The following is a 26,930-nucleotide window of genomic DNA, read 5'->3' as shown; positions in this document are numbered from 1 at the left end:
ATTAAAAAAAAGATATTAAATAATGAAAAAAATAACAAATAAATTTTTTTTAATATTAAAAAAATTTTTTTTAATTTTATCTTTGATAAGTTGTTCTTTCAACGATATCTTTAACTTTTTTGTATAATATATATTTTTCCTTTGTTATTGGTAATAATTCTATATTGTCTTCATATGCTGTAGCTATTTTTTTTATAATAAAATGTAAATTATAACCTGATAAATTGTGGAAAACTTGTGGGAATAAAATACGAGTTTTTATAATTTAATTGCAATTTGATTGCGCGGGACTACTGTAAGGATCAATTAAATTATAATGATCACTTACTCGATTATCGTCGTTAAAAGGCTTTTCGAACATTTGACAATTCGTCGCGCTGCGTAATGTTTCCCACTGTTCGCTCAACAAAGTTTCGATGGGGGCATTAAATGCTAACATTTTTTTTACGCTAAACTTTTCAGTTTTTTGATGAATTATGAAACGCAATCAGGATCGCGATGATCGATATTTTGATAGCGAATCGTGGTACGAATAGCATAGTATCCTATGCTAAATACTTGATGATGATGTTGATACGTGTGCATAGATATTTCTTGATCGCTATTAATTTTTTCGAGGATACATTCTAGATCAGTGTAAACGACAATTGGAACTCATTCCTTTCTATTATAGTTGATAAAACTGAACCACTTGTCGTCTTCGCTCGGTAGTCGGATAGCGCAATCGTTTATCCGTCGGCAATCTACTATGTGTGACTGCAATCTCTCGTTGGAATGAAAATAATGTAAATAGCTGCAAATAAAAATAAATAATTTTTTTTTAAAGAAAAATTCGCTTTTATTAATCATATACTTACCGATCGCAAATATACTTTTGATCATGATGTTCAATTGCAAGCTCATGAGCCGAGACAGATTCTTGATCCATACAAAATGGCTCACATCGTCTCACGGATCTTCAAATATAGTAAACTGACATGTTTCTCCTTTTTGTCATCAGCGATTGTATCGGGAGAACATTTAACGTTTTCTGTCCCTCGATACCGTATACATTAATGGACACGTCATTGAAATTTCGTTACGTCTTTTAATGTTATAGGAAATTCTATATTTTGGAAACTCAGCGCTACTTGACTGAAATCTCGATCCATGTTTACAATGATTAATTAACAGTAAGAATTCGCTCTTTAAAATTTCAACGTATTATAATCTGGCACATTTCTAGACTGAATTTATTTTCGTCTGTAACTCCCTCTTTTCAGAGTAGAGTATTATGCGCTCATTTTCAAAGTATGCTTCAAAAAACGCTCCATCCTCATAAAAATTTATGAAAATATAATTCTCAATATCGAGTTTCATTTAAATTTACATTTTTACTTTACCTTGAAACACATTGCAAAAATATGTTCGATTGTCATGTCCCCTTCTAAAAAAAAGAATCAATGATCAAGGCTCTATTATCAAGGGAGGGAGACATTACGTTTCAATATCATCGATTTCGATAGCAGCCAGATGTTGACTCATTCAATCGATTAATTATGAAACTTAGTCGTATTTATTTAAAATAATTAATAAATGTTGTTTCTAGAAAAACATTATGCCATATCTTGACCGGTTGGAGCATATACTGGCGAATAGTCTTTATAACTTTTCGTTTTACAACTATTTATTTTTTGTGTTGTTTTTTGTTCATAGCAATATTCTCTTTTTTGTGATGTTTTGTTACTTGTACGTGACTGCAGTCCCCAAAATCTGTGATGTCTTACACTTCGCATAACGTCATATCCTCACTTCCAAAGAATTTCTCGAGCTCCGCATTCCCCTTGGAGTTCCCAAATTAGAACTCCCATAGAATTACTACTTCTAGTATGCACATACCTACATAAATCGGCTTGTTGAACTTCATCTCGAGTCGATTTGCGCAGTTCAATGGCGATCAAATTTTTCGCAAAAACGTTATGATTGTGGAAATTCGGTTTGGCGATCATTGCCTTTATGTCATACTGTCCCATTTTGTTTCTAATTTTACATCGCGATTTCGAACATTTTCCATAGTTTTATCGAATACTGCATTGTTCATTAATTTGTATAATTTTTATTCGAAATCGTTTTTAGTGCGAGTTCTAAACTGTGTATTAAGTTCAATGTACTTACGAAGCCAGGCAGATTGAGCAAATTGTACTCGATGAATCCTTGTCACGTGAAGACCGTGACGAGTACATTGTTGCAAGTTTCGGTAGTGAATGACGTAACGCTGCTTATTTATAGCGTCCCTAGAAATTCATCTTCACATTTGCCGGATAGCTTATCGCATATCGGACAGAAAGGCAGGTCAGCATGTCGATTGTTCAGATGTGGATATTCGAGATCGACTTCGAGAATGTAACCGGTGGCGAATCCGGAACAGTCGCGCTTACGTCAAAGTTCGTCAAAGCGTCTTGGATCCATCGAAATTTGGCATATGGCAATGGTTGACATATCGCCTACTCGTATAAATTGTTAACAGTACATTATTAATCGTAGTACATTAAATATGACGATAGTTTCGATGAGCCATACGAACGCTTATTATTAGTCTGCCGTTATTATCTAATTCCGGAACACTAAGGCCATCGCATATACCGCGCTCGATGATCATATTAATGTCAGTGATCAACTCAAATCTTATATGCGTATGTTTTAACATTGCGTCCCACGTGAAACCAGGCAATGTGCAGGATCGAGATCATAATTTGCGACACAACTATTGCGGAAATTTTCGAAAATATCGGCCAATAACAAGATATTGGTTTTCAAGTAGATCTGTATTCATCGAACATTCGAATTAAGAATCGCTTCCACACATTCGCGGCGTGAGCGTAATCGCAATCACCGCAAGCATCGTTCATCCAATTTTTCGATGCAGTCAACGTATTTCATACAAAAATATGAGTATTCATTCAAATTTTTCGTCTGATAATGTTGAAAATTCCGAACGTACAATTTTTAATTTATCCTTATCGAGATATGACGCTAGATTTTCTAGTACTAAGGAACTTGTACGAATCAATAAATCGTAATTTGACGCAATTTCGAGATTCTTTTTCGGTGATATCTTGAACATGTTTCGTAAACAAGAGAAAATGTATTTTTCTTTTGTTATCGACAGTACATCTATATATTCATCCTCTACATATCCATCATATGTCGCAGCGATTTCTTTAATTACAAAGTGTGCATCGTAGTCCGATAAATTATGAAATACAATCGGAATATAGAATGAATTTTTATAATTAAAATTGCAATTTGCATGCGCTGAATCATAGTATCGCCCGGTGAGATGATAATGATCAAGGACTCGCGTGTCGTCCGGTGCGAACGGTTTCTCGCAGATGTAATACCGCGGCACACTACGGTACACCTCCCATTGTTGTTTCGACAATGCTTCCATGAGCACGTAAGTCGATACCAAATTTTTCACGCGATACACCAAGTCTTGAAGTTGCTACTCGAACCACACGAACCAATCGTTATCGCGACGGAATCGATACGATGATAACGCGTCGTTGTACGAGCATCGCGCATAGTATCTTGTGATGAATACTTCTGTTGATATGCGTATGACGACGCATCTTTCTTATCGAATTCCGTCTTCCGCAAGATGCATTCCAGATCAGCGTATATACGATGAATGGCACTCGTTTCTGCTTGTTATAGACAAATGGCTCAAATTCGTTGCCGAATTTGAGCCATTTGTCGTCTTCGCTCGGCAGTCGAATGGCACAGTTCATCTTACCACAGTTTTCGCTGTGAATCTTCAACTTTGCGTTGAAGTAATGAAGGCACCTGCAAATAAATAGAGAAATCATTTTTCTACTTCTTTTTACTGTTTTTTAAATATTGTTTTTTAACTTTTCTTATACTTACCGTTCGCAAAAATATTTCCTATTTTCGTTTCCGGTAATTTGTGATCTTACAAGGCAGGATAGATCTTTTATCCACACAAAGTGTCTAATGCTGTCGTTGCGTGAATCTTGTAGATATAATAGATTGACATGTTTGTCCATCTTGCCTGTGAGCCGTAGAGGAAGAATCTGCTTATCTTCGATGCTATACACGTTGATCGATATGTTGTTGAGATTTTCGAATTACGAAATGTCTTCGAACGTTATCGAAAGTTGAATGTCTGCGAGATTCAACACAGTATAATGCGAATGATTTTCTATCCACGTGACTTTTAACTGGATATAGAGTGGCTATCACCGACCACGCGAAGCATGCATTGTCCATCGAATGCACGTTAAGCATCTCTTTCTTTCTAAGTATAATTTCTTGCGACATCTCGAAATGACATCTCACGCGCATTGGATTGTTCTTATTAACATTCATTATCAAATTGAGAATTCGTGACGATGCTCACCCGCTGTCACGTTCCTGAAATTCATCCAGTGATGTCAAGAAGAGCTTGATGACGTGTCGCTCATACTACTCGCACACATTTGTTGTTCGAAGAAGTTCAAAGTTTTGGATGGCGATACTTATTAGCAATTTTATTGGTGCGTTTATCGCCCGCTACAAACTCACCGTTGAACACATGTTCACTTTCACACTGCCGTATCTTTCTACACGTGTCTCGCACTCGCTCGAGCACTGTGTCGCCAATGTCTTTTAAAAACCGTCATGACTCGATGAATAGAATTTATCATCGCGCCTCTCAATATACGATTCTCGAACGCTGTTTCGAAATCGCGCCATCGAAATCCATATTCGGCATCCACATGCACGAATCGTCCACGTACCGAATCCTTCAAACTCTCGAGCCTCGCGATACATATGATCACTGATTTTTTCTTGCCAATCGATAATCGCGGGCGTTTGACATGACTCTGCTCTTCCAAAGATTTTATGAGCTCATCGCATTATTGTTTATATGCGACGTTCTCTAGTATTTAACTGGGTCATTTACTCTATCAAATCGCGGTCCATGTTATCGCTTGCGTTGACGCGGTGCGTCTAAATCTTCTCATTCTATATCATTTACTTGGACACATGACATATCATTACATTGATGATGATGTCATCGCTCGAACATATTGTAACATCGAATATTCGTTTGATTACGCTAAACCTAATAAAATCGTCGGCGCTTGTGAAATTGCAAACGCATTTTTGTTGCATTAAATTACATCGATGATATCATAGCGAGACGCGTCAAATAACAAATATGATGCGATAAACACCTAGTGTAAGATTTATAATCAATATTCAAATATTAAACGTGAATTATTAGGTTAGTTACGCTTTGGATAATAATATTTATAGTATATGAAAAATAAAAATTATTACGAATATTTAAACTGTGTCTCAGCGTTTGAAATTATTCATTCCTTCCGTCTTCGTGATATCTATTCTTTTCTTTCCTATACATTCTTTGTATTATCATATTACATGTGCTGGTAGCATCATCGCGATCGATAGTATCATCGCGTCTGATAATATCACTGCATTCGTTTTAAAAGCATTATTACAATATAATCGAATAAGTACAATAGAAATAAAAAATGTATATGTACATGTATATGTATATGTATATGTATATATTTTGCGTATGAGATAAGTAAAAGGAATCATATAAGAAGCAATAATAGAGAAAATCGTAAATATATATATTAGGTGTACAACTTTGCTTCCGCCGTTTTCCTATAGATGGCTTTAGCGGTAAGTGGTGGTCGAAATAAATAGATCATAGACGTCATACAATAAACTTGGGCATCTGTCAACATAACCTCATAGAAACATTAGTCGATTTGTGTCTGCATCATAAAGTTATTCTCGATTGAAAATGTCAGTTTACGAGCCAAATTCTCGTCATTTGCGGGAGGTTTTAATTTTTTGCTTCAATATGAAGAAATCTGCAGCTGAGGCTCATCGAATGCTCTCAAATACTTATGGTGAGGCCGCTATTAGTGAAAGAACGTGTCGTGAGTGATTTCAACGCTTCAAGAACGGTGATTTTGACGTCGAAGACCGACATAGCGGTGGAAGAGAGAAGGTTTTCGAAGATGCAGAATTGGAGGCATTACTTGAGCAAGACTCGTGTCAAAATCAAGAAGAATTGGCACGATCATTGGGAGTGACTCAACAAGCCATTTCAAAACGCCTCAAAGCCATGGGAATGATTCAGAAGCAAGGAAATTGGGTGACGAATTGAAATCGAGAGACGTTGAACGGCGTTTGTTTGCTTGTGAACAGCTACTTGAAAGGCAAAGACGGAAGGGATTTCTGCATCGCATTGGGGACGAAAAATGGGTTCATTACGATTCTCCCAAGCGCAGAAAATCATGGGGAGTTCCCGGCGATGCTTCCACGTCGATGGCCAAACCGAATATTCACGGTTCCAAGGTCATGCTCTGTATTTGGTGGTACCAGCTCGGCGTAGTGTATTATGAACTGTTAAAACCGACTGAAACAATCACAGGCGATCGGTATCGAACGCAATTGATGCGTTTGAGCCGAGCATTGAAAGACAAACGGCCGCAATACAACGAGAGACACGATAAAGTGATTTTGCAGCATGACAATGCTCGACCCCATGTTGCGAAAGTGGTCAAGACATACTTGGAAACGTTGAAATGGGAAGTCCTACTCCACCCGCCGTATTTCCAGACGTTGCTCCCTCTGACTATCACTTGTTTCGATCAATGGCACACGGCCTGGCTGACCAGCACTTCCGGTCTTATGAAGAAGTAAAAAATTGGGTCGATTCGTGGATAGCCTCAAAAGATGACCAGTTTTTTCGACGCGGGATTCGTACACTACCCAAAAGATAGGAGAAAGTAGTGGCCAGCGATGAACAATACTTTGAATCATAAATATATAACCAGTTTTTTACAATAAAGCCTCGAATTTCGGAAAAAAAACGGCGGAAGCAAAGTTGTACACCTCTGCGTCCTGCGCTTCCCTCTAGCCCATGGGATTAGAACTCGCCTAGTATACCTATTAATATAAAAATGTAAATATTATTTCTGAATAATTGAATTTTTTGTATAATAGTTAGCAAAAATATAATCAACTACGAAAAAATTAAAATTGTATTTCCTTTTCTCCCTTCTTCTTTTTTAAAAAAAGTATTGAATAAAAAATATTTTGGTAAATTATTAACATCATAGTACATCAAATACGATGACAGTTTCGATGGATCGTATGAACGCATGTTACTTGTTATCAGTCTGCGCGTATCTATCGAAACATTGATTATGGCTCCCGCGTATACCGCGCTCGAAACATGATCATATCAATATCAGTGACTCAAATCTTTTGAATTCTTTTTCCATTATCGAATTTTTTATTTTTGTAGGTGATTCATAGTATGGTCTAATGACTTCTTCATCGTAACTAAGATATGTAAATTCCACATTTTTGACAAAAGACTAGATAGAAATGAGATCTTGATCTATATTATCATGAATAGACATACTTATTGTTGTAGCATCGATTTCTTAGATAAAAAAGATTCGATTAAAGTGCATTCTTAGTACATGTGTCATTGTGTATTAGGCTTAATGACAGTTACATTAAAACTTATATATTGATTATCTTATGATGAAGTAATCGTTTGCATACTGATGAAAATTGTATGCAAGTAGGATTATTGTTATATCCTCCCATGAATTGTATACATAAAGAGAAAATCTTTAAATAATCTTGTGATAATTTATACGAAAGTATGTATTGTAAGTAATCAGTCTCTACGTATTCATAAAACATGTTTTTTAAATTATTCATATGTAGTATAAATCCAAGGAATCCAGTTTTAGCTTTTGTACTTGTTATTAAAGGTCCACATTTTATTAATTTGATGTTAGAAAAATAATGGCTTCGATAAAAAACTCGAAAATCTTAACAGCGGTACTTTTATTCAAAGATTTCTTAAATGATTGGCAAATATACTCCTTGTATTCAGTAAACAGTCAAAACGTCATTACACATTCTGTAAAATGTTATAGTTGTAGCGCAATTTTAAAAAATCAGGGATGTGTATCATCTTGCAATTGGTCTAATGCTATTGTACAACTTTCGTTGAGCATTTGAGCAGCCAATTTGACATTCATTTTATTTTTCCTCCATGTGCAAATATTTGTTGTTAAGTTTATTTGCAAGAAAACGTCCTGCTTCTTGCAAATAAATTAAATTTTCAATAAATTGAAAATTTATTTTATTATCACTTGCATCGTACAATACACGCTTTGATGTAAATGTATTTAATATGTTTTCTATTAACTTCAGCATATGTGTCGCATCTAGAAATATAAAAACGTTGTGTTTTTCTATTGAATGTTTGATGAACGTTTCATTATAAAGAACATCTGCTCTTAACTCTTTATACATAGAAATGTTTGCCGGAAGTCCATCAAAAGTAAGTGCAACAATTTGCATACCGGATGATGCTAAATTCCAACATTTTTCTTGTAATTTCGGATCGTTCCTTAGATGTCAATCCACTAAAAAATAGGCTACAGATATTTTTCACTACTCGTTGATACATGTTATGAGGTAAACTAAAGCTTCTTTCGCCAAATAAAATGTAAATTTCCGGATCTGATATTATTACGAGTCCATGATCAACATATCCGACAAATCGTTTTTCAACATTATTCCAACATTATTAGACTTGCTGTCTAATGACCATCTCATCTATTATATGTTAGACAAGCATATAATTTTTTATCGCCAGCAGCTTTATATCTTTGCTTTAATATTTCTAAAGTTTCTAAGATAAACCCAAGTCCTCTAGTACTACCAACTTCTAATTGTCGACGGATCCGGTAATTTATTTTTGAACAACTTACAATATAATTATATCCTTTCGGGCTATAAAAATTCACAATTTTTCATTCACAAAGCAAATGCTCATAATTCAATTGGATAATTCCCTTTCATTTTTCCTTTGCAATCGTTTCAAAATGCTATGTTCATCTGCAATAGCCTATTATGAAACATGATCATAATGCAATAATCATAAATAACTACATTGTTGCTGCCAATCTACTAATATACTACCCAGCAAACATTTTCTGTTATTACAGATTTACTGCAAACAATAAACAGATATGTCGATAAAAAATTTGCTTTGCAAAATGTCAGTATTCATCATGCAAAAATACAATAGTATCTATCAAAAACATCCATTTTTTTTTTGCTTCTAACAAAAACTTATTTTGTCTTGAACATCGGGGGAGACAAGATATTTTTATTGTATTTCTTTTCGCATTGTCTCTAAGTTTAATGCACTGTGTGTATCCGAAACTCCTTTTATTTCAATTTTTGACTTAAGGATCATACTCATGTTTGCGTTCTCACTTATAATCAAAAGATTCTCATTCCTTTTATCAAATTGACACCAGAAGCATATAATAATTGACTGCAAGTAGTTATCATTCGCGTCCTTTCCGTTATACATTATAATTGTAATGTTACGATAATTATTTTAATGTTATCAGCGTTTAGAGATCGAAATATTTATTGTATTATGTTTTGTTTATTTTCCAACCGTTATTTATGTATGTTTTTATTATTGAGAGAATGATCCGATCGCGAAACGTCTATTGCTTCTTTATTAAAATTTCAACTTTTTCGTTTTCTTTTTGTTTTTTTGTACTTTCTACTTATTCTGTTCTGTTTTTATAATAATTTTTTACTCGTAGCCTTCTTTTTTCTTTGTTTTTTTATAGATTTTTAGTACTGGCAGTAAATTTTGAAATACAGCCAGAATTTTATAGCGTTTTCAGCCCGACCGATTTGAATTTGCACCAACTTGGATTAAAAAATGCTCCACTATTGATTGCACGTTCTACCAATAGAAGAACACAAAATCGTTACTTCAACTCAAATTAGTGCAAACTCGGTCGGGCCGAAAACTTGTATATTATAAACAATTAATGACAACAGAGAAAAATATCAGGGCGTTCCTCGTTTTGAACCCAGACTTGCTTGGTTTCTCCTCCGAGTAGATTTCCATCCTGCCACTGAGCCATACAGCCCTGACGCTGATTATGTCGAAAACGCTTTACCCAGTCAGAAATAATAATGGAACATTGAATCGATGTCGATTTTTGCTATTTTTAATACGTTTTCTAGTTTTGCTACTAACATAAGTTGATCTGCTTGCTTTTCTTATATCTAGAACTAGGCTAACGCCCCATGGAGCAGAAATTTACAGCAGAACGGAACAGTGCGACCAGTCACAATCGTACAGAAGAAAACAGATTTGAACTGAACGTTCATTCAACTGAATGTAAATGTTAAATAAACATTCATGAAACTTCTTATTTTCAGAGAATGCCTTCCAAACGCTGCAGTGTTGCAATTTCCGTTTTACAAAATACTCTACTGGCCGTTTCTTTATGAACATTCTAATGACCATTTTTAAACTCTCAACGAACTTCCGCAAACGCTCATGTAAATGTTAAACAAACGTTTATGAAACTTTTCATTTTCGTCAGGGAGACGCTTATTGATTTTATTTTTTACGTTAGAAATAATTTAATTTCAATATAATTTGAAATTAATGGAAATAGTAGTTATTACCATGCGTAATCTTAAAATTGTCATCTCTGCGACAAACCTCCAATCATTTCAATTGCAACTCTTGATCTTTAGGGAATGAGAAGTACTTCACATTCTTATTAAATACATAATTTGAGCGATTTTTACAATTTTTTATGAAACAATTTGGCATATTGACATTTTATTGATATTATTAAGATATGTCGATACGACACGTACGATGGCAACACTCAGTGTCGGCCATATTGAATTTACATCTTGGGTAAAAGCTGATTAGTTCATTGCTCCCCACTATTTTTGAACGACTGCGCATCCACCGAAATGGTTCACTTTGTATATTTCCACTATGGTAAAAACTAACCAATTACAATCGAGCATTCCCCTGTCGTTCGACTGTAACAGGGGAATACTCAATTGAGTTGGTTGGTTTTTACATTCTGATCCGATGGAATTAAACTCTCGGTGGAAACTAGGACACTGTTACAATTTGCGAAATAAATGAAAGTTGCACATAACCTCCATATTATATGCTGTAGATGTATATTACAATCATTGTCTATGTAATGATAGTTATATATTGTTTTTGTTCTTCTTCATTAATATGGATACAATAGCAGAATGTTAATGATTCAATGATTACTGTAAATATGAAAGAAGATTAATCAGCATGTTCCATTCCATGTTCTTTCCCTTATGCCCCAGTAAACGCGGAAACAGAATGAAGTTTCAGCTGATCGTGAGATAAGATTTTACGATTATGTTAAAAATATTTTAATGCTAAAGAAGTTTTAATATTTACCAGTTTATTATATATACATTATTATATTTACATTAAAATATTATTTCTATTATTACAAGTATTATAAATAACATAATATAAAAAGTACGATTTTATATTATTCTGCATGTTCCGCTTATTCCGCTCAATGGGATATAAAAGGAAAAGCGTAAGAAAGAAAACAGAATGTCTGTAATTCGTCGTGTTGATTCCGCGAGTTGCGAATTTCTATTGCCAATTTCCTATTGATTGGCTATAGAATAAAAAAAACAGGGGATTGATTCTATATCTTCAAACAAGGTGAAAATTACAAAAACGAACAAATTTACTAAGTGTTGACCAATGAAATAATCAGTATTCTAGTAAATTCGCTCACTTTTATAATTTTTACCTCATTTTAAGATACAGAATCGATTCCCTGAAAATCTCTCTATACGCATTTATCGTACAACAAAAACGCACAAATAAAATAGCATACTAACTGTAGTTACGTTTTGAAACGGAGGGGATCAATTTCTGTATCTTTAAACGAGATAAAAATTACAAAAATGAGCAAATTTATTAGGTGACCAAATTATCAGTATTCTAGTAAATTCGTTCACTTTTATCATTTTTATCTCGTTTTAAGATATAGAATCGATCCCTAGTTTACATCTGAAATTACGCCTAGATAACTCTAGGATACATTTTTATTATAATATACGTAACGTAACCTATATAGCTTAAGTGGGAAGCACAGACTCTTGCATAATGCATAGCACACAATGCATAAGAAAATGTACCAATCAAATTCTTCGTTTTCTTCCTTTCCATAAAGAACTCTGATTGGTTGGATTTCTTATATCTTATGTGTATCCGTTATGTAAGAATCTGTGCTTATTCCAGATCTACAATATTTTAAGCCTTAAGTCGTAAGAAATTGACCAATTACAATTGAATTCAAGGAGAATAATCGACTATGATTCATCCATTTGGATATGGCTTAAGGTTTAAAACTCTATTGTAGATTAGAGTTATTTGAGGATATTCCTGAACGCAACTCAGCCCTAAAGCCGATTCTACATTAGTTGCAAGCTGATCGCAAGTTTGTTGTGACAGCTAATCTGAAGCTTGCATTTTGAAATCAACGTTTCATATTGGCTATTATAACAAACTTGCTATCAGCTTGCAAATAATGTAGAACCGGCTTAAGGTGCATTCAGTTTCACGCATGATGCGCATAATGTATCATTTATTCTTGTTCATCGAATGTTAAACAAGGATAAATTACATAAATATATAAAAATATAAATAAGGACTCACAATCTTAAAAACAATAATTAGAACTTTAGAATAAGGCTAATGAAAGTCTAACGTTGATGTAAGAACGAAGAGTTAGAAGATGTAGACAACACTCAAATGTTGGCAGTTGTCTTTATTTATTATATCGAACGTTTCGGCTCAATTTGGAGTCATCTTCAACGAAAAAATAGAAAATATAATATTACATTAAAAGTAAATCACTCGCAAATTAGCAGAAATGCAGTAATTAATACGCTATATAAATTATTAACATTTTATTGTTAGTTCTTAATAATTAAAAATCAGTAATACTCGTGTGACTCACCTCAACAGGAAAACAAAGAAGTTCACAAACATTGATTCAAAATTTTCATGAGATATAAATTAACACAAATCGTTTCCTCAGATTAATATCGTGTTAGTTCATCTTGACGTAACGTTTGAAATTGAACGTTATAAAGTGGACCCAGCAAACGAGAATGAATTAAAATGCATTGAAATTTTTTTATCTAAATGCGTATTTTAAATAGTGAATATTTTTTTTTAATTTAATTGGATTCAATTGGATTCAATTAGATTCAATTGGATGCAATTGAATTGAGAAATTGCATTTCCTATTCAAAATTTTGAATTGAACAGTATTCACAATTGTGTGTTTATGCACAGAAAAAGCTAATATTATTTTTAGATTGAAAGGCATAGAGAAAGACATATACTCCAGACATATGCTCCATGCAATTCCTATAAATGAATAAAAATGCATTCAGAATTGAAAAGCATTCATTTTAACATTCGTGAATCAATATCTCTGAAAATCTGAATCCATTTCAATTCATTTCAATCGATTCTCGTTTGTTGGGAACTTATAAACAAGCAATGACAATAAATAAGAGAATCAACCTATAACTATTTTAAATCTCATTATTGTTTTAATGTATCTAGTAAGGAAGCATAAGAATAATACAAGGATTCTGTCTGTTTTTAAATTAAATCCATTCTGCATGTGTATATGAAGCATTTCTGAATTTAAATATTTATTGAGAAATCTTTTCTTATCAAGAATTTGAACATTCTTCCAATCAAATTCATGATTAAAACCAAGTCGAGGATCTGTGATCACTGATTGGTTCTTGTTACTGCTTGTATAATTGCGATGCTCAGATATTTTCATGGATAATTTTCGACCTGTTTGACCAACGTATGATAAATGATGCATTATGTATATCATGTGTGAAACGGTGCATCTCTGGATATTTATGCTAATGTGATCTTAATATTAAAGATTTATCGCGTCGCATGCTCCAATGTGCTTTGCTATAGCTTCTACTCACTTCAATGTGCGCATTAGAGTGAGTAAATGCTACGGTAGGAGCATATTAAAACTTGCGACGCGAACAAATCTTATGGTTAGGCTTATCGAGGTTATCGATAGTCGCTATCGATAGTTTTCTATCTCTATTACGAGCACACCATGTTTACTTGCATCATGCCATGCTATAAACAGTCAAGCTTAAGACGTAACGGACGTAGTTTTAAAGTTCAAGAAATTCTCGTAAGAAATTTGTAAGCATGACCGACAACAAAAATGATAAGACGAAAGTCGATCTCGGATTGCTCGAGGAAGATGATGAGTTTGAAGAATTTCCCGCGGAAGGTAATTTTTTTAATTAACATATATTTATGTAACATAATGTTCGAAATCGCTGATTCATCAATATCATTAACAAATCAGATTTGGAAAATAAATTTATTAACTAGATTGGACCGCAAAAGATGAAGACAGCGATGATATCAGCGTCTGGGAGGACAATTGGGACGATGATGACGTTGAAGATGACTTCAATCAACAGCTGAGGTATTGCTTTGCCATAAACTTGTTTATTGTTTTGAATTTCACACATATATAAGACAAAAAGAGACAACGTAACGCTTGATAAATAAAAAAACGTTAAATATTGGATTGTCCAGAAAATTCATGCCGACTAACCTGTAAAATTTAATAAATGTATACTAAAATTTAAATCTGACTAATCTACTAAAATTTAAATCGGCACGAACTTTCCGGACAATCCAATATAACATATTAAATGAAAATTATCCTCTTTTGACCTTTAAACAGATGGGAGAAGTGATCCAGTTCTAGTTTTTCTTTCTAAATATTTTATCTACAATTGTCGTTAACTAGCAATAGTCAATGACAGCCGCATTTTCTTCCAGGATTATTCTGTCATTAGCTGTTGCTAATTATCTTGGTGAAAATTTTTCTCATAATTTTTATACAAATTAGAATATTTTTCAGAAATACTCGGAAAATTTCAAAATATCATTTTCATACAAATGAATTCTGAAATATTCTAAAATTTCTCATCCCATAATTTTTAAAAAGTATTTTTAAATTTTTTAGATTTTATAACATTCATCAGAAATTATACTTACAAAATATCTTAAAAATCTTACAATATTTCATAATTAATATACATAAAAAATTTGGAGAAAAAAATGTAGATTTTCTGGGAAATGTTCCAATTCGTATAAAAAATACGAAAAAGTTAAAAAATTATAGAGAAATTCTGAAAAATTATATGAAAAATTCTAAGAAAAATTTTCATCAAGATAATGGTAGCGACAATCATCTATAAAACGTTAGAGAATCCCAAATTACAAATATAGTTTTCTTAAATCTGTTTTGTAATGGAAAATATGAAATATTGCCTAAAAGTATTAAGCTGATTCTACAATAAGTCGATAGTCGATAATCTTAAGTCTTATTGGTGAATTAGTGAAGTTGGCCAACAGCCAACTTGTACAATTAAGATAAATTTTCTTATGACTAATCAAATTCAACTTTCCTTCTCATTAGTCGAGCTAAATTCATTATACAACCAACAACTAAGTAGATGCGAAAAATCATAGTTACCTATTTAGGTTAAAACTTAAGATTTCCGACTACCGACTCATTATAGAATCAGCATTAAAGCTCCATATTTTTACATTCTTCTGTCTCATATAATAATGTAAAATTCTATGGCTAATATCCAGTTTTTATTTAAAATTATTTTAAGTTTAAGAGCCTCTTTCACCAACTTCTGGCTAAATTAATTACAGAATCAATTCGCAGAAACAACAGCAATTTAATATATCAGAATATTTCCTCTCTCTTCCTTTTTTATATTTAGTTCTCACATTGGCAATCGTGGTCATTGAATTAACCATCAATTAGCATTAATCGGGATTGGTGAAAAAGGCTAAGGGTCTTTTCTTCTGGTTAAATTAATCAATAATTAATTCACAAAAGTGCCAACAGTAATTTAAGATATCATAACGTCTCTCTGTTCTACTTCTGTAGTTCTTACGTTGGCAATCATGGTGATTGAATTAATCATTAATTAGCGTTAATTAGTGTTGGTGAAAGAGAGAAGCCCTAAGACATAAACTAATTTTAAGACTATCTTAAGACATTACTTAAGACAATCTAAAAGAACAGCATATGAATACCAGGTGTACTTATATTAGGTGTACGAATAGATTATGAATAATCTAAATTTTTTAATTAAATTCGAGATTCATTTTAAAAGAAAGTAAAACAAATTTTTCAAGCCATCTTTCAGGCTATTGAATTCCATCTCGGAAAAATGCTATGTATTTGGACACGATAAAGTCGTGAAGCTATTTTCGGATCTTATCCATTGATTGAAAATGAGTATCGGACAAGGCGTGTTGCATTGACTGGAACAAATGACAATCGGAGCAATGTTTAGTGAATGTGCTGAGTGCTGCAAGACGTCCCAGCCAAGATTCATTATAGTGTTTTTTATCTTGGAAGCAATGTGATCCTGACGTCATGCAACAATTTTGCAGGACATTCTCCAATTCTACGGACGTTTCTATTCTATTCTTGACTCAAGCGATTTGTTTTACCCAGTTCCAACAGTTACAGCGGATTGCTACAAATGCTAATTGATCCACTTGAAAAAGCATTTTTTCGAGATGAAATTCATCAGCTGCCTGAAAGATGGCTTAAAATTATAGAAAGCAATAGCGAATACTTTGATTTAAAAATTTGTTTTACTTTTAAAATAAATCTCGAATTTAGATACAAAATTTTGATTACTTCATTTGTATACCTAATAACATACATTATACTAATAAAAAATATAACTATAAAAATAAAAATTTTTAGGGTGTTTTGAGTAGAGTTGGGAAATAGCGTGTTACTTGTAATGACACATTACATTTTCATTACTTGTATTTGCTATAACTTGTATCGTTAATTTTTTATAGATCATGGCCGTCACGAACAATAAGATTATAGGTACTAAATAAACATAAAACTTTTTGCCTATTTTTACTTCATTCACTATTCTCGCTTTAGCATAAGAACATTAAAATATCTATTATATAAAAACTATAAAAACTAAAATATCTATTATATAATAAAATACCGTAGAATTAAACATAAGTATGTACAATACTAATAAAAGATAAAAATGTTCAAAGATAAATATCTTTCTAAATGTTTTATATTTAATTTATATTCTGTTTTAGCATTCTGTCTTAGAAGCCTGTTCTAACATTTAAAAAGTGTAATTATGCAGAAGACAGGCTTAGTCATTGATTTTAATGAAATTAAGGCCATGCATTTTTGCATAAAATGAATGAATCTGACAGATTTCCTTATCTCAATAGTCATCAACTTTAACCATTAATATTTCGGTTCGCCAGGCACTTATTTTTCTGCCAGATTCGTTCATTTCGTGCAAAAATGTTTCGTTGAATGATACTCTGATTTCATCAAAATCGATGAGTAGGCCCGTCTTCTGCATAATTACAAAAAAAGTAACGAAAAGTAATGATCTTTTGTCATTAATTAAATAACGCTTTACTTTTTAAAATCGATAACTAGTTACTTTTTATCGCAAGTAACAGTAACAGTAACACGTTACTTTTAAAAAGTAACTTTCCCAACACTAGTTTTGAGCATTCTTAGCAATTTGTATATCTTTAGATCATCTACTTAAAATCTGTACGAAACTGCAAAGTGTACACAAAATTTACAGTGTTGTAATTAAATTTCAGAGCACAACTAGAGAAGCAGAAGGCTACAAATGATGCAAAAAAAATTAATTAATTTGTAATGTATGATTAATCTTATTATTTTATAAAATAAATATATTAAATATTAAGCTCGTGTGTATATCTATATTGTGTATGTATGTGTACATATAAAACTCTTCACAATCTTTCGATTATAATAGAGCTGCAGTTTAGAAAGGTTGTATAACACGCACCATATAATATGTTTTACGGGAGCACACAATTTCTTTGTACAAAACTTAGTTATTAAATATAAATGCTATACTTAGGACCCTATTCTGTAACTCTTAATGACAGTAACAATATCATTATATATGTTTTTGTGTAGTACATGATAAAAAAGTTGCGCACCAATAATACAATGATTTTGTTACTGTCATTAAGAGTTACAAAATAGAGGCCTTAGTAAGTCCAGAAATGCATATAGTGCCTTCCCAAGAGTGACTCGTTTCACTACTATTCAATTGAAAGAAGTCATTATTCTCTAATGGAAAAAATACTTGGCATATCTTATTGTAAATATATGATCAGGTACAGTCTTCGTTTTTAAAAAATCTGTCGGGTTTTTCACAAAACATAAACGGTCAACATATCGCTCTTACTTTAAAAGTCAAAGTGATTAAAAAAAATTAAGAAAAGAAACTTGATAGAAGATTTTTTCAACTTGATAGAAAATTATTAAATCAAATAATATCGACAGAAAGAATATATTTTTAATATATATTTAATATATATTTAATATATATTTTTAATATATGATGAAATGTCATTTTTGTCATATCATATTAAACCGCGATGTGAACATACAACAGTTAGGTCGTTTATTTTTGATGATTGTATAATGATCGGATAAGATAATTTATTTAATTCATTTATAATTATTATTCGGAAATCATCTTTTTTAAATTTTGTCACTTTCGAAGTGTGGGAGCGATATGTTTTACATATGGCACATATCAATTTTTTTTATATAATTATTTTGATACAAATATCTTAATGACTCCCTCACAGATACATTGTCGAGAGAATAAAAATGTGCGAATCTCACTAAATTATCAAATCTTCTATTTAAAGAACTTAATAAACATTGAAATTAATTCCTTGTGGCATCATTTGTTTTACAGGAAATCAATAATTCCGATATTAGTGCATCCAACATTTGCATATTTAAATCTACATTGATTTTTTTGATTTTGTATGAACTTAACAAATAGTTCAGAGCGTTGTGTATATCATCCTCACCGAATATCAATTTTATATCGTACGATATCTTTTCCTCTAGTATATGTAACAATTTGTCTTTCAACTGTGTATCATTCTGACTTGTGTTATTATGTGATGCATCCCAAATTAACGAAGAGCCACTCAGAGAGTCAAATAACCAAAGAATTATTTTCTGTAAATCATAAAATTAACAAATATAATAACTGTGAAAGAAATATAATATTCTTTTAAATATAAACCTCACCTGTAGGATTGGCTCTGAAATATTCCCAAATAACAATTTAGTCCATCTAACGATTGCTTCTTGTTGTAGTGTGTTGTTACTAGCAATGCCTGCTAGAAGTTCACAAACCAAATCTATCATCGTACATGTCAGTGTTAAATTCGAATCTAATTCGTCTACTTCATCTAAAAATATATAATATTTAATAATATTTAATCTTTTATTATTGTAATTACAAAATACAATTTTATATTATTTTATTTCAGACAACAAAAAAGTAATACAAAAAGTTATTAACAATATTATCGTAGCTACCATCATATGAAGTATTAATCGTCTCCCACCAGCAATCTAATAACTCTGAATCGCCACTGGCTTCTATCGAGTCAACTGCTTCGTAAGCTGTGTCTACTGTAAAATATTCTGTCCTTTCCATGATCAGTTGCTGTAGTTCACAAGCTAGACTTTTCTATGAAGAATAGATATTTTGAAATATTAATTTTATGTATTATATTATACATATGTAAGTTATAATTTGGAAGACATAAATCAAACTGAAATAAGTTGCAAATTTAGTCTTCAAGGATAAAATTAGGTAGTTTCAGACGATGTGCACAGTGGATAAAATGCAAATTCAGCTGGACAAAACTTCAATTGTTAAGAAATAATAATAAAATTGTATTTAATAAATAATTAATATTTTTGTAGTCGCTAATTTTGAATTTTGATGTAAATTTAAAAAATTAACTTTTTTTGTTATTTAAAAAAATGTGTAACTGGGATTTATTATAATTGTTAATACAAATTATATTATTACAACTTGGTCTAAGAAAAATTAAAAAATAAAAATTGCAAACATTAAAGCAATAAAATACAAAATAAATAAAAAATGTATTATAAAATTTTAGTCACTTGTACATTGTAACTGTTTTTTTTTTTTAATATAATGTAATTTTATGATAGCGCATTGATAAGCAGTTATTTATTTACTTCCATTTGCCCGTTTTAATTTGTTTAAAAAATAATTAAAAATTTTTAAAAGCTTTCTAGTATATATTTTCATCTTCTTTTTCTTCGGAATCTTCTTTTTTTCCTTCGTCAGGTTCAGTTATATGCAATCAGAAGATGTGCAAGCATATCTTCGAGTAACTCTTTGTTTTTTATAAATCTTGAAGAATGAATTTTTTATATTACTGCATACTGAATATCTGCAAAAGTTGCAAAAAGTAGCACATCATTGTTGCAATTATTTAAAATATATATTACAAAGAATACAATTCTAGTTTGCATCTTTTTGGATAAATTTGGCAAAAATGTTTTCTATTCAGTATTATGTACTAATTATACAATATAAAATAATATTTACATTTTAAATTTCTTTCAATACATATATACAAGAATTTGAATAAAACATCTAACATAAATTAAAAGAACGTAATTTTTCCTTTAAAGAGTACATATACGTCGTTTGATAAGTTTGGTAAATTTCCATGAAATGGCGCTACAATCCATTTGATGACGCGACATCTCGAAAGATCCACTTTTCGAACCCCTTCAGGCCAAATTTCAGCCAGAAAGGACGCATAGTTCACGTTTGGTAGTCATTTGAAGCGAGATTGGCGCGCAAAAAAGTGCTCTTCCATCCATTATAATAATAAAATTCATCGTTATGTACACTATCGTTGTGAGAATTGTTTATAGATATTGTTTATATATATAACGTGAATACACCATTGTTCAGTAGTATAAGAACATGATTCAGTATAAGAAAATGTAAATACATTATAACGCTTGGTGATCATCAACGGTTGCAACAGCGCCTTTTAAGATCATTCTGTAAGATAACTTTTAACCGTATTCACGTTTATATATCGAACAATTCTCACAATCATCCACAACGATGTTACACAATGTTACATACACAACAATGAATTATATATATTATTATAATTGCTGGCTAAATCATATTATTTCGTCAAGTTATTGTCATCTGTTAAATGTAAATAGTTGATTTTAAATTGATTCAAGTTTAACATTGAAAATGATCTTGGGAATGAAACGTTATAATAAACGTTTGTTATAATAAATTTTTGTTTTTTAATAACACATTAAGACCTGACTTGGCTTGTAGCCCTATACTTCTTAATTTTATAAATTATTTGAACCTTTTTTCTTATATATTTTATGATCAAAGATATAAAATATATTTTTCAATAAAAGTTACTCTGACAAACTGTTACTATGAGCATTGTTATGACAATAACAGATTGTTTTATTGGCCTTATGAATTTACGTTATATAAGTATAGACAATACTTCGCTACACTGATTGATTCATTAAAAAATATTAAGTTTTTCAAGTTTTGTCCTGCTAGATTCATATTTTATCCCACTGTGCAACGTGGCCAAAATATGCTAACTTTATATTCTTATTGATCTACTTTCATATGAATAATTACGCATGTCATATGTGCATGCGTGCGTGTGAAATATTTGCTAATGTAATGTATGTATCAGATATGTAAATATGAAATCGGAATTTATCAATAGATGGCCATAGCAATATAGTTGCCGTCAGACGGCGCCATTGACGCCATTTCCTTGTTCTGACATCTAACAAAGATTTTCAACTCACAATCATACAAGTTTCATACAACAGTATAATTTATAATAGCGTTGAACATGTCGAATTTTGCTTGGAAACTATGATTTTCGTACAGCATTGATTTTCTGTTACCATTTGAAGAAAACTGCTGCAGAATCGCATCGAATGTTTGAAGCTTACGATGAGCATGCTCTTGGTAAATCACAATGCTTTGAGTGATTTAAAAAATTCAAAAGTGACGATTTTGACGTGAGACACGAAAAACGTGGAAAAGCACCGAAAAAGTTTGAAGACAGCGAATTGCAAGCATTGTTGGATGACGCTCAAATTCAACAACTCGCGGATCAATTGAATGTGACACGAGAAGCCGTTTCCATACGTTTGAAATCCATGGGAAAGATCCAAAAGATGAGAAAATGGGTTCCACATGAAATGAATGAAAGACAGCAGGAAAACCGAAAAACCACTTGCGAAATGCTGCTCGCCAGGTACAAAAGAAAATCATTTCTCCATCGAATTGTGACGATGAAAAGTGGATATATTTTGAGAATCCTAAGTAAAAGATCATGGGTAACTCCAGGCCAACCATCGACTGCAAGGCCAAATCGCTACGGAAGACAATGCTCTGTGTTTGATGGAGTCAGAAAGGTGTGATCTATTATGAGCTGCTAAAACCTGGCGAAACCGTTAATACTGAACGCTACCGACAATAAATGATCAATTTGAATCAAGCTTTGTATGAAAAATGATCGGAATATCAAAAAAAACAACACATTTTGCTTCATGATAATGCACCATCATATATAGCAAAACTGATCAAGGAAACGATCGAGGCATTTGGTTGGGAAATACTTTCGCATGCGGCTTACTCACCAGACTTGGCTCCGTCCGATTACCACTTATTTGCATTGATGGGACACGCACTTGCTCAGCAGCACTTCACTTCTTACGAAGATGTACGAAAATGGCTAGATGACTGGTTTGGCTCAAAAGAGCAACAATTTTTTTGGCGTGGCATCCACAAATTGTCAAACAGATGGAAAAAATGTATAGCTACCGATGGGCAATACTTCGAAAAAAATATTTTTTATCATTTTCATACAATAAACGTGTATTTTCTATTAAAAAATTCCGGTTTCATATTTACATACCTTCATACATATATATATATATATTATACATACATATATATTTCGTCTAAAACGATCTTTACGATAACATAATATATAAAAGATAAAACAATTAAAAATTAAAAAATAAAATTTCTTTTGTTAGATTAGATTTAAAATAAAAATTTGAATTACATTTAATGCATGTGTTATCTCTTATCAAAATATTGTATATTCTAATATAAGAATTTTATTGATTTTTGATATTGTAAAACATTAAAGTTCCTAATTATCAGGATTGGATAAGTTAAATTTCTTTTTAACTAAGTTAAGTTATAGTTAACAGCCTTGAAAATTTAACTTAATTGAAATATAAGTTAATCCATAATAAAATTAATTGAATTAAAAGTTCAGTTAATAAAAAAGTAATTAAAAAGTTAAAAGTTAAATTTGGTTCGAACGAACAATTAAAAAAAAAGAAAGTTTGATTATTTACATGATTTTTCCATCGTATTTTCCTTTCTTACAGCTTATTTATTAGAGAATTTGATTATTTTTGTTAACAAATAACGATTATACGATATAAAATTATTAAATTATATACTTATTAGCATTGTATCTAAGGATTAACAAAAAATTAAAAGTTAATAGTTACTGATAAAATAAACTAAATTAAATAAACTAAATTAAGTTAAAATTAATTAACTTGTTAACTTTTATCTTTTTAACTTAGCATTACCCAACCCTGCTAATTATATTTAATTCTAACTATATTTTTTTTCTAAAAAAAATATACATATAATTTATACATACAAGTTCTACATTACCGATTTTATATCTTCGACAAATCTCCAAGGTATGTCAGACAAGGGCATCAAAGTAGGTAGAGGGGAAGCCTCTTCTTCTTGATCTAGTTCGAATCCTGGCACAACAGTTTTCAACGTATTAAAAACGCCAGTCACAGTCTTGGCTAGAAATCGATCCAAACGAGGCGCTACCGCGTCGGCTTTCTTGCCCGCGCTACTACTAGGTCGAAGAAAGTGACGCAGTTGTGGCGGACATTCGTTCGCCAATCGCGTACATAACGTTTTCAAATACATCTCCAGTTCGATCCGGCCACCCTCAGGTAATACCAATTCCAACATGATATTTGCTAATGATGGAATCTGGAATTTTGAGCATAATATAATTATTAAATTTAAATTACTATTCTGAATTTATTTGTATTAATTTATTTTTAACTTTTTAAAATATTTTTCAGTTGCGAAAACCTTACTTCTTCTAAACTGATGTGTAATTGAACAAAATCAGCATATTGTCTTTTGACTGTAGCAGTGGTTGTTTCGAATAAATCTACCCCACGTTGTTCGACATCATCAAATTGTATACAATAGTACAATTGCTGCGAGCCGTCCGTTGCAGTATGGAACTCAGTCCAAGGAATTGATAAATTCATAAATTGATTTCCTTCATATATCACATAGGATTTTTCTTCAACGTGTCTGAAATTTACAAGTCTATGTAACAATGTAATTGAGATTAAACATTCATTACTAACAATGGTGTGGTTGCTGTTGATTTCTGTTGCAACACATTTCTAAGCCTAGCGATAGTCGTAGCGAAATCCGTCGGCTCTTCGTATACCGGTGATATCTTATCTTCATCTAATTCCAGATCAGTTATGCTTCCTCCCCACAGACCTCTATGCTCCATAGAGAGACCTTCCAAACACAGAGTTGGTCTTTCTGGAGTTACCATTAAAACTGCATTCTTGTTTTCACTCACAGTAGTAGTTGCAGTTGGACTAGACTTAGATACAGATTTTAGCAATTGCTGTGGAATCACAGCCGCTGTCACGGATGTAATACCATCACTTAAAGCAACACTTATAGTACCCTAAAAAATTAAATTGTATGTATCACGCACACATTGTGTGTGTGTGTGTGTGTGTGTGTGTGTGTGTGTGTGTGTATTACTATATATAATGTTATTATTAAAATTTACATTGATATTTTGTTTAACTGGAGCAATGACACTATCAACTTTGTTTAATGGAGCCTCCAATAATATTAACATATTCTCAATCAACCAATTTGGGCAGCTTATTGTGTCTATTATTATTAAAAGTCTCTTTGCTAAAATAGATAACAAAAGTTTGCATGGTAATGAACTAATTAATTCCCATTGTAAAAACTCTTGTGCCAGAACAGTAACTAAACGATATAGCATGTGCTCCAATGTCGACGTACTGCGAGATCCAGGGTGTAAATATTTATAAGCTTCCTCCATGCTAGCTGCAGTACCCTTTTCAACTCTACGTAATGCTCTGTGGAAATATAGATATGTACTGATATGAATAAATAATTAATTTTGCTAGATTTGCAAAGATAATTCTTGAGATGAATATATTCGTACCTATGATATTCCTTTAAGTGCAACAATAACACATTTGCCAATTTATTAGTAACCTTTATTTTATCTAAAAGACTGGTTTTCCAAACAAGCCTAGTCAAGAATTTACTCAACAAGTCCTGTGCTTCATCAGGGAATGATCTGTCATTGCTTATATTCCTATACCACATTTCTACATACTTTGCATTAATCTCTTGTGTTATTTCTATTATGTTCAGCGTTTTTTTTCTTGTCAAAGAGCTTTCCTTACAGGTATCAAATGTTGCATCATTATTGCATGTAATATTACCTTGTGCAGCATTCAAGTTCTTTTGGTTCTCACTTTGACTCTTGTAAATGACTTCTATATTTTCATCTTTGTTTACAGAAAATTCCGAACTTAACTGATTCACTCTTTTGTATATCCACTTATTTATAAATCTTAAAGGAATCGGACTGTTGGCTTTTAATGTGAGACGTAGCAAATAACAACTCAACCATACAGATATAATTGTAATAAATACTGCCCAAGAGATAGAAACGTATATTGACAGAGGTGTGAGATCTATCCACCCTTGTACAATCAAGGATAATATTGCAGCTGCTATACTAAAAATTAGTAGTATTTGATTCAACCAACTCATTGGTATAATTTTCTCCATTTTGTACACTCTAATGCTTTTAATTAACTTAAGTGTCACATTTTGTGCTACAGTAATCAGAACCTATCAAAAGAAAAGAGATATATTTAGTTTCAGCTTAGTGTATACCATATAATATTGTGTTACACCATATAAAATCAAGTTATATAATTAAGAGGTACACATTTGCTTTCGAATTGGTAGAATTATGAAAAATTCTGAACTTATAGAGAAAATCTAAAACATTGTACGAAAAATTCTAAAAAAATCTTTACCAAGGTTGAGCCTTTCAAATACTGTTCAACTATTATTTATTTACTTAATTATTTATATCAATAATTATCGATAATTTTAAAAAACGTACCACATATGTGTCTTTTCATTTCATACACAACTATTTATTTTATTGTCATTCTTAAAGTTCTTTTGTAGGTGATTAACCTTGCCATCAACTCGATTGCTCCATTCAGGGGTCACGTCGCAAGAAGATTAATGGCACATACACCTAAAGACCCTAGAGTTCCACTAATAAGAGTTAAGATTCCACAGATTTCTATATATACTACTAGATTGTTAACTTGTTTGAAAAAGTGACCCCCAATTTTGATGTAACATTATACGCATGCGTCGAGAACCGCTCCGCGTGATCGCGTATTCTGCACATGCGTACACACTATTTTAACAGATTAACCTATTTAATAATAAACCCTTATTTAAGTATAATAATCGTGCTGTATGTAGCACGATAAAGTTACATACAGCATTATACAAATCAAATATCAATTTATCATCTCCAGCCTTGAAAAATAGACAATGTACCCTAAGAAAAGTGGATGTTGCTATGTAATTTACATCCACTTTGTCAGAGGATAGTGGTGCGCGGCAGCATTTTGCGGTCACATGTTTTGAGCCGTTCTTTCTCAGATTTCTCTCTGGTAATATATATAGAAATATTAAGATCACATAGACATATGAATATTTAGACGGTAAAGCTAACTTACGGGCGAGGGGACCAAAATCTGTATGACAGAGAGATCAGC

At 31.9% G+C, this 26,930-nt stretch overlaps 3 protein-coding genes across 4 annotated transcripts in view; 1 reads left to right on the top strand and 2 right to left on the bottom strand.

Annotated features, from left to right (window-relative positions):
- LOC108685848 overlaps nt 1-439 on the bottom strand; it is a 2,033-nt gene extending 1,594 nt beyond the window's left edge. The window contains exon 1 of the mRNA XM_018190844.1: nt 329-439. Coding sequence (XP_018046333.1) covers nt 329-439 — 111 coding nt within the window. The remainder of the gene's footprint in view (nt 1-328) is intronic.
- Nucleotides 440-13,889: 13,450 nt separating this feature from the next.
- LOC108685850 (26S proteasome complex subunit DSS1) lies at nt 13,890-17,787 on the top strand. Its single transcript, XM_018190848.1, has 3 exons — nt 13,890-14,258; nt 14,363-14,459; nt 17,681-17,787. Exons 1-3 carry the CDS (start codon nt 14,174-14,176, stop codon nt 17,730-17,732), a joined length of 234 nt encoding a protein of 77 aa, XP_018046337.1. The 5' UTR covers nt 13,890-14,173; the 3' UTR covers nt 17,733-17,787.
- Nucleotides 17,788-18,615: 828 nt separating this feature from the next.
- LOC108685856 lies at nt 18,616-26,361 on the bottom strand. 2 transcript variants are annotated; one of them, XM_018190854.1, is made up of 9 exons: nt 26,255-26,361; nt 25,274-25,974; nt 24,863-25,184; nt 24,417-24,754; nt 24,135-24,360; nt 23,686-24,024; nt 19,461-19,614; nt 19,167-19,330; nt 18,616-19,094 (listed from the first exon to the last, which is right to left on the bottom strand). In XM_018190854.1, the coding sequence occupies exons 2-9, from the start codon at nt 25,909-25,911 to the stop codon at nt 18,792-18,794; spliced, it is 2,484 nt and encodes an 827-aa protein (XP_018046343.1). In that variant the 5' UTR covers nt 25,912-25,974; nt 26,255-26,361; the 3' UTR covers nt 18,616-18,791. The 2 variants fall into 2 exon arrangements, with proteins under 2 accessions (XP_018046343.1, XP_018046345.1); XM_018190856.1 differs by having other exon boundaries at nt 19,167-19,258.
- Between the last annotated feature and the right edge of the window lie 569 nt (nt 26,362-26,930).

Source organism: Atta colombica, unplaced genomic scaffold, assembly GCF_001594045.1.
Source record: "Atta colombica isolate Treedump-2 unplaced genomic scaffold, Acol1.0 scaffold161, whole genome shotgun sequence".
NCBI classification, from domain to species: domain Eukaryota; kingdom Metazoa; phylum Arthropoda; class Insecta; order Hymenoptera; family Formicidae; genus Atta; species Atta colombica.
Note: the sequence above shows the minus strand (reverse complement) of the source record. Positions and strands in the feature narration are given on the sequence as shown.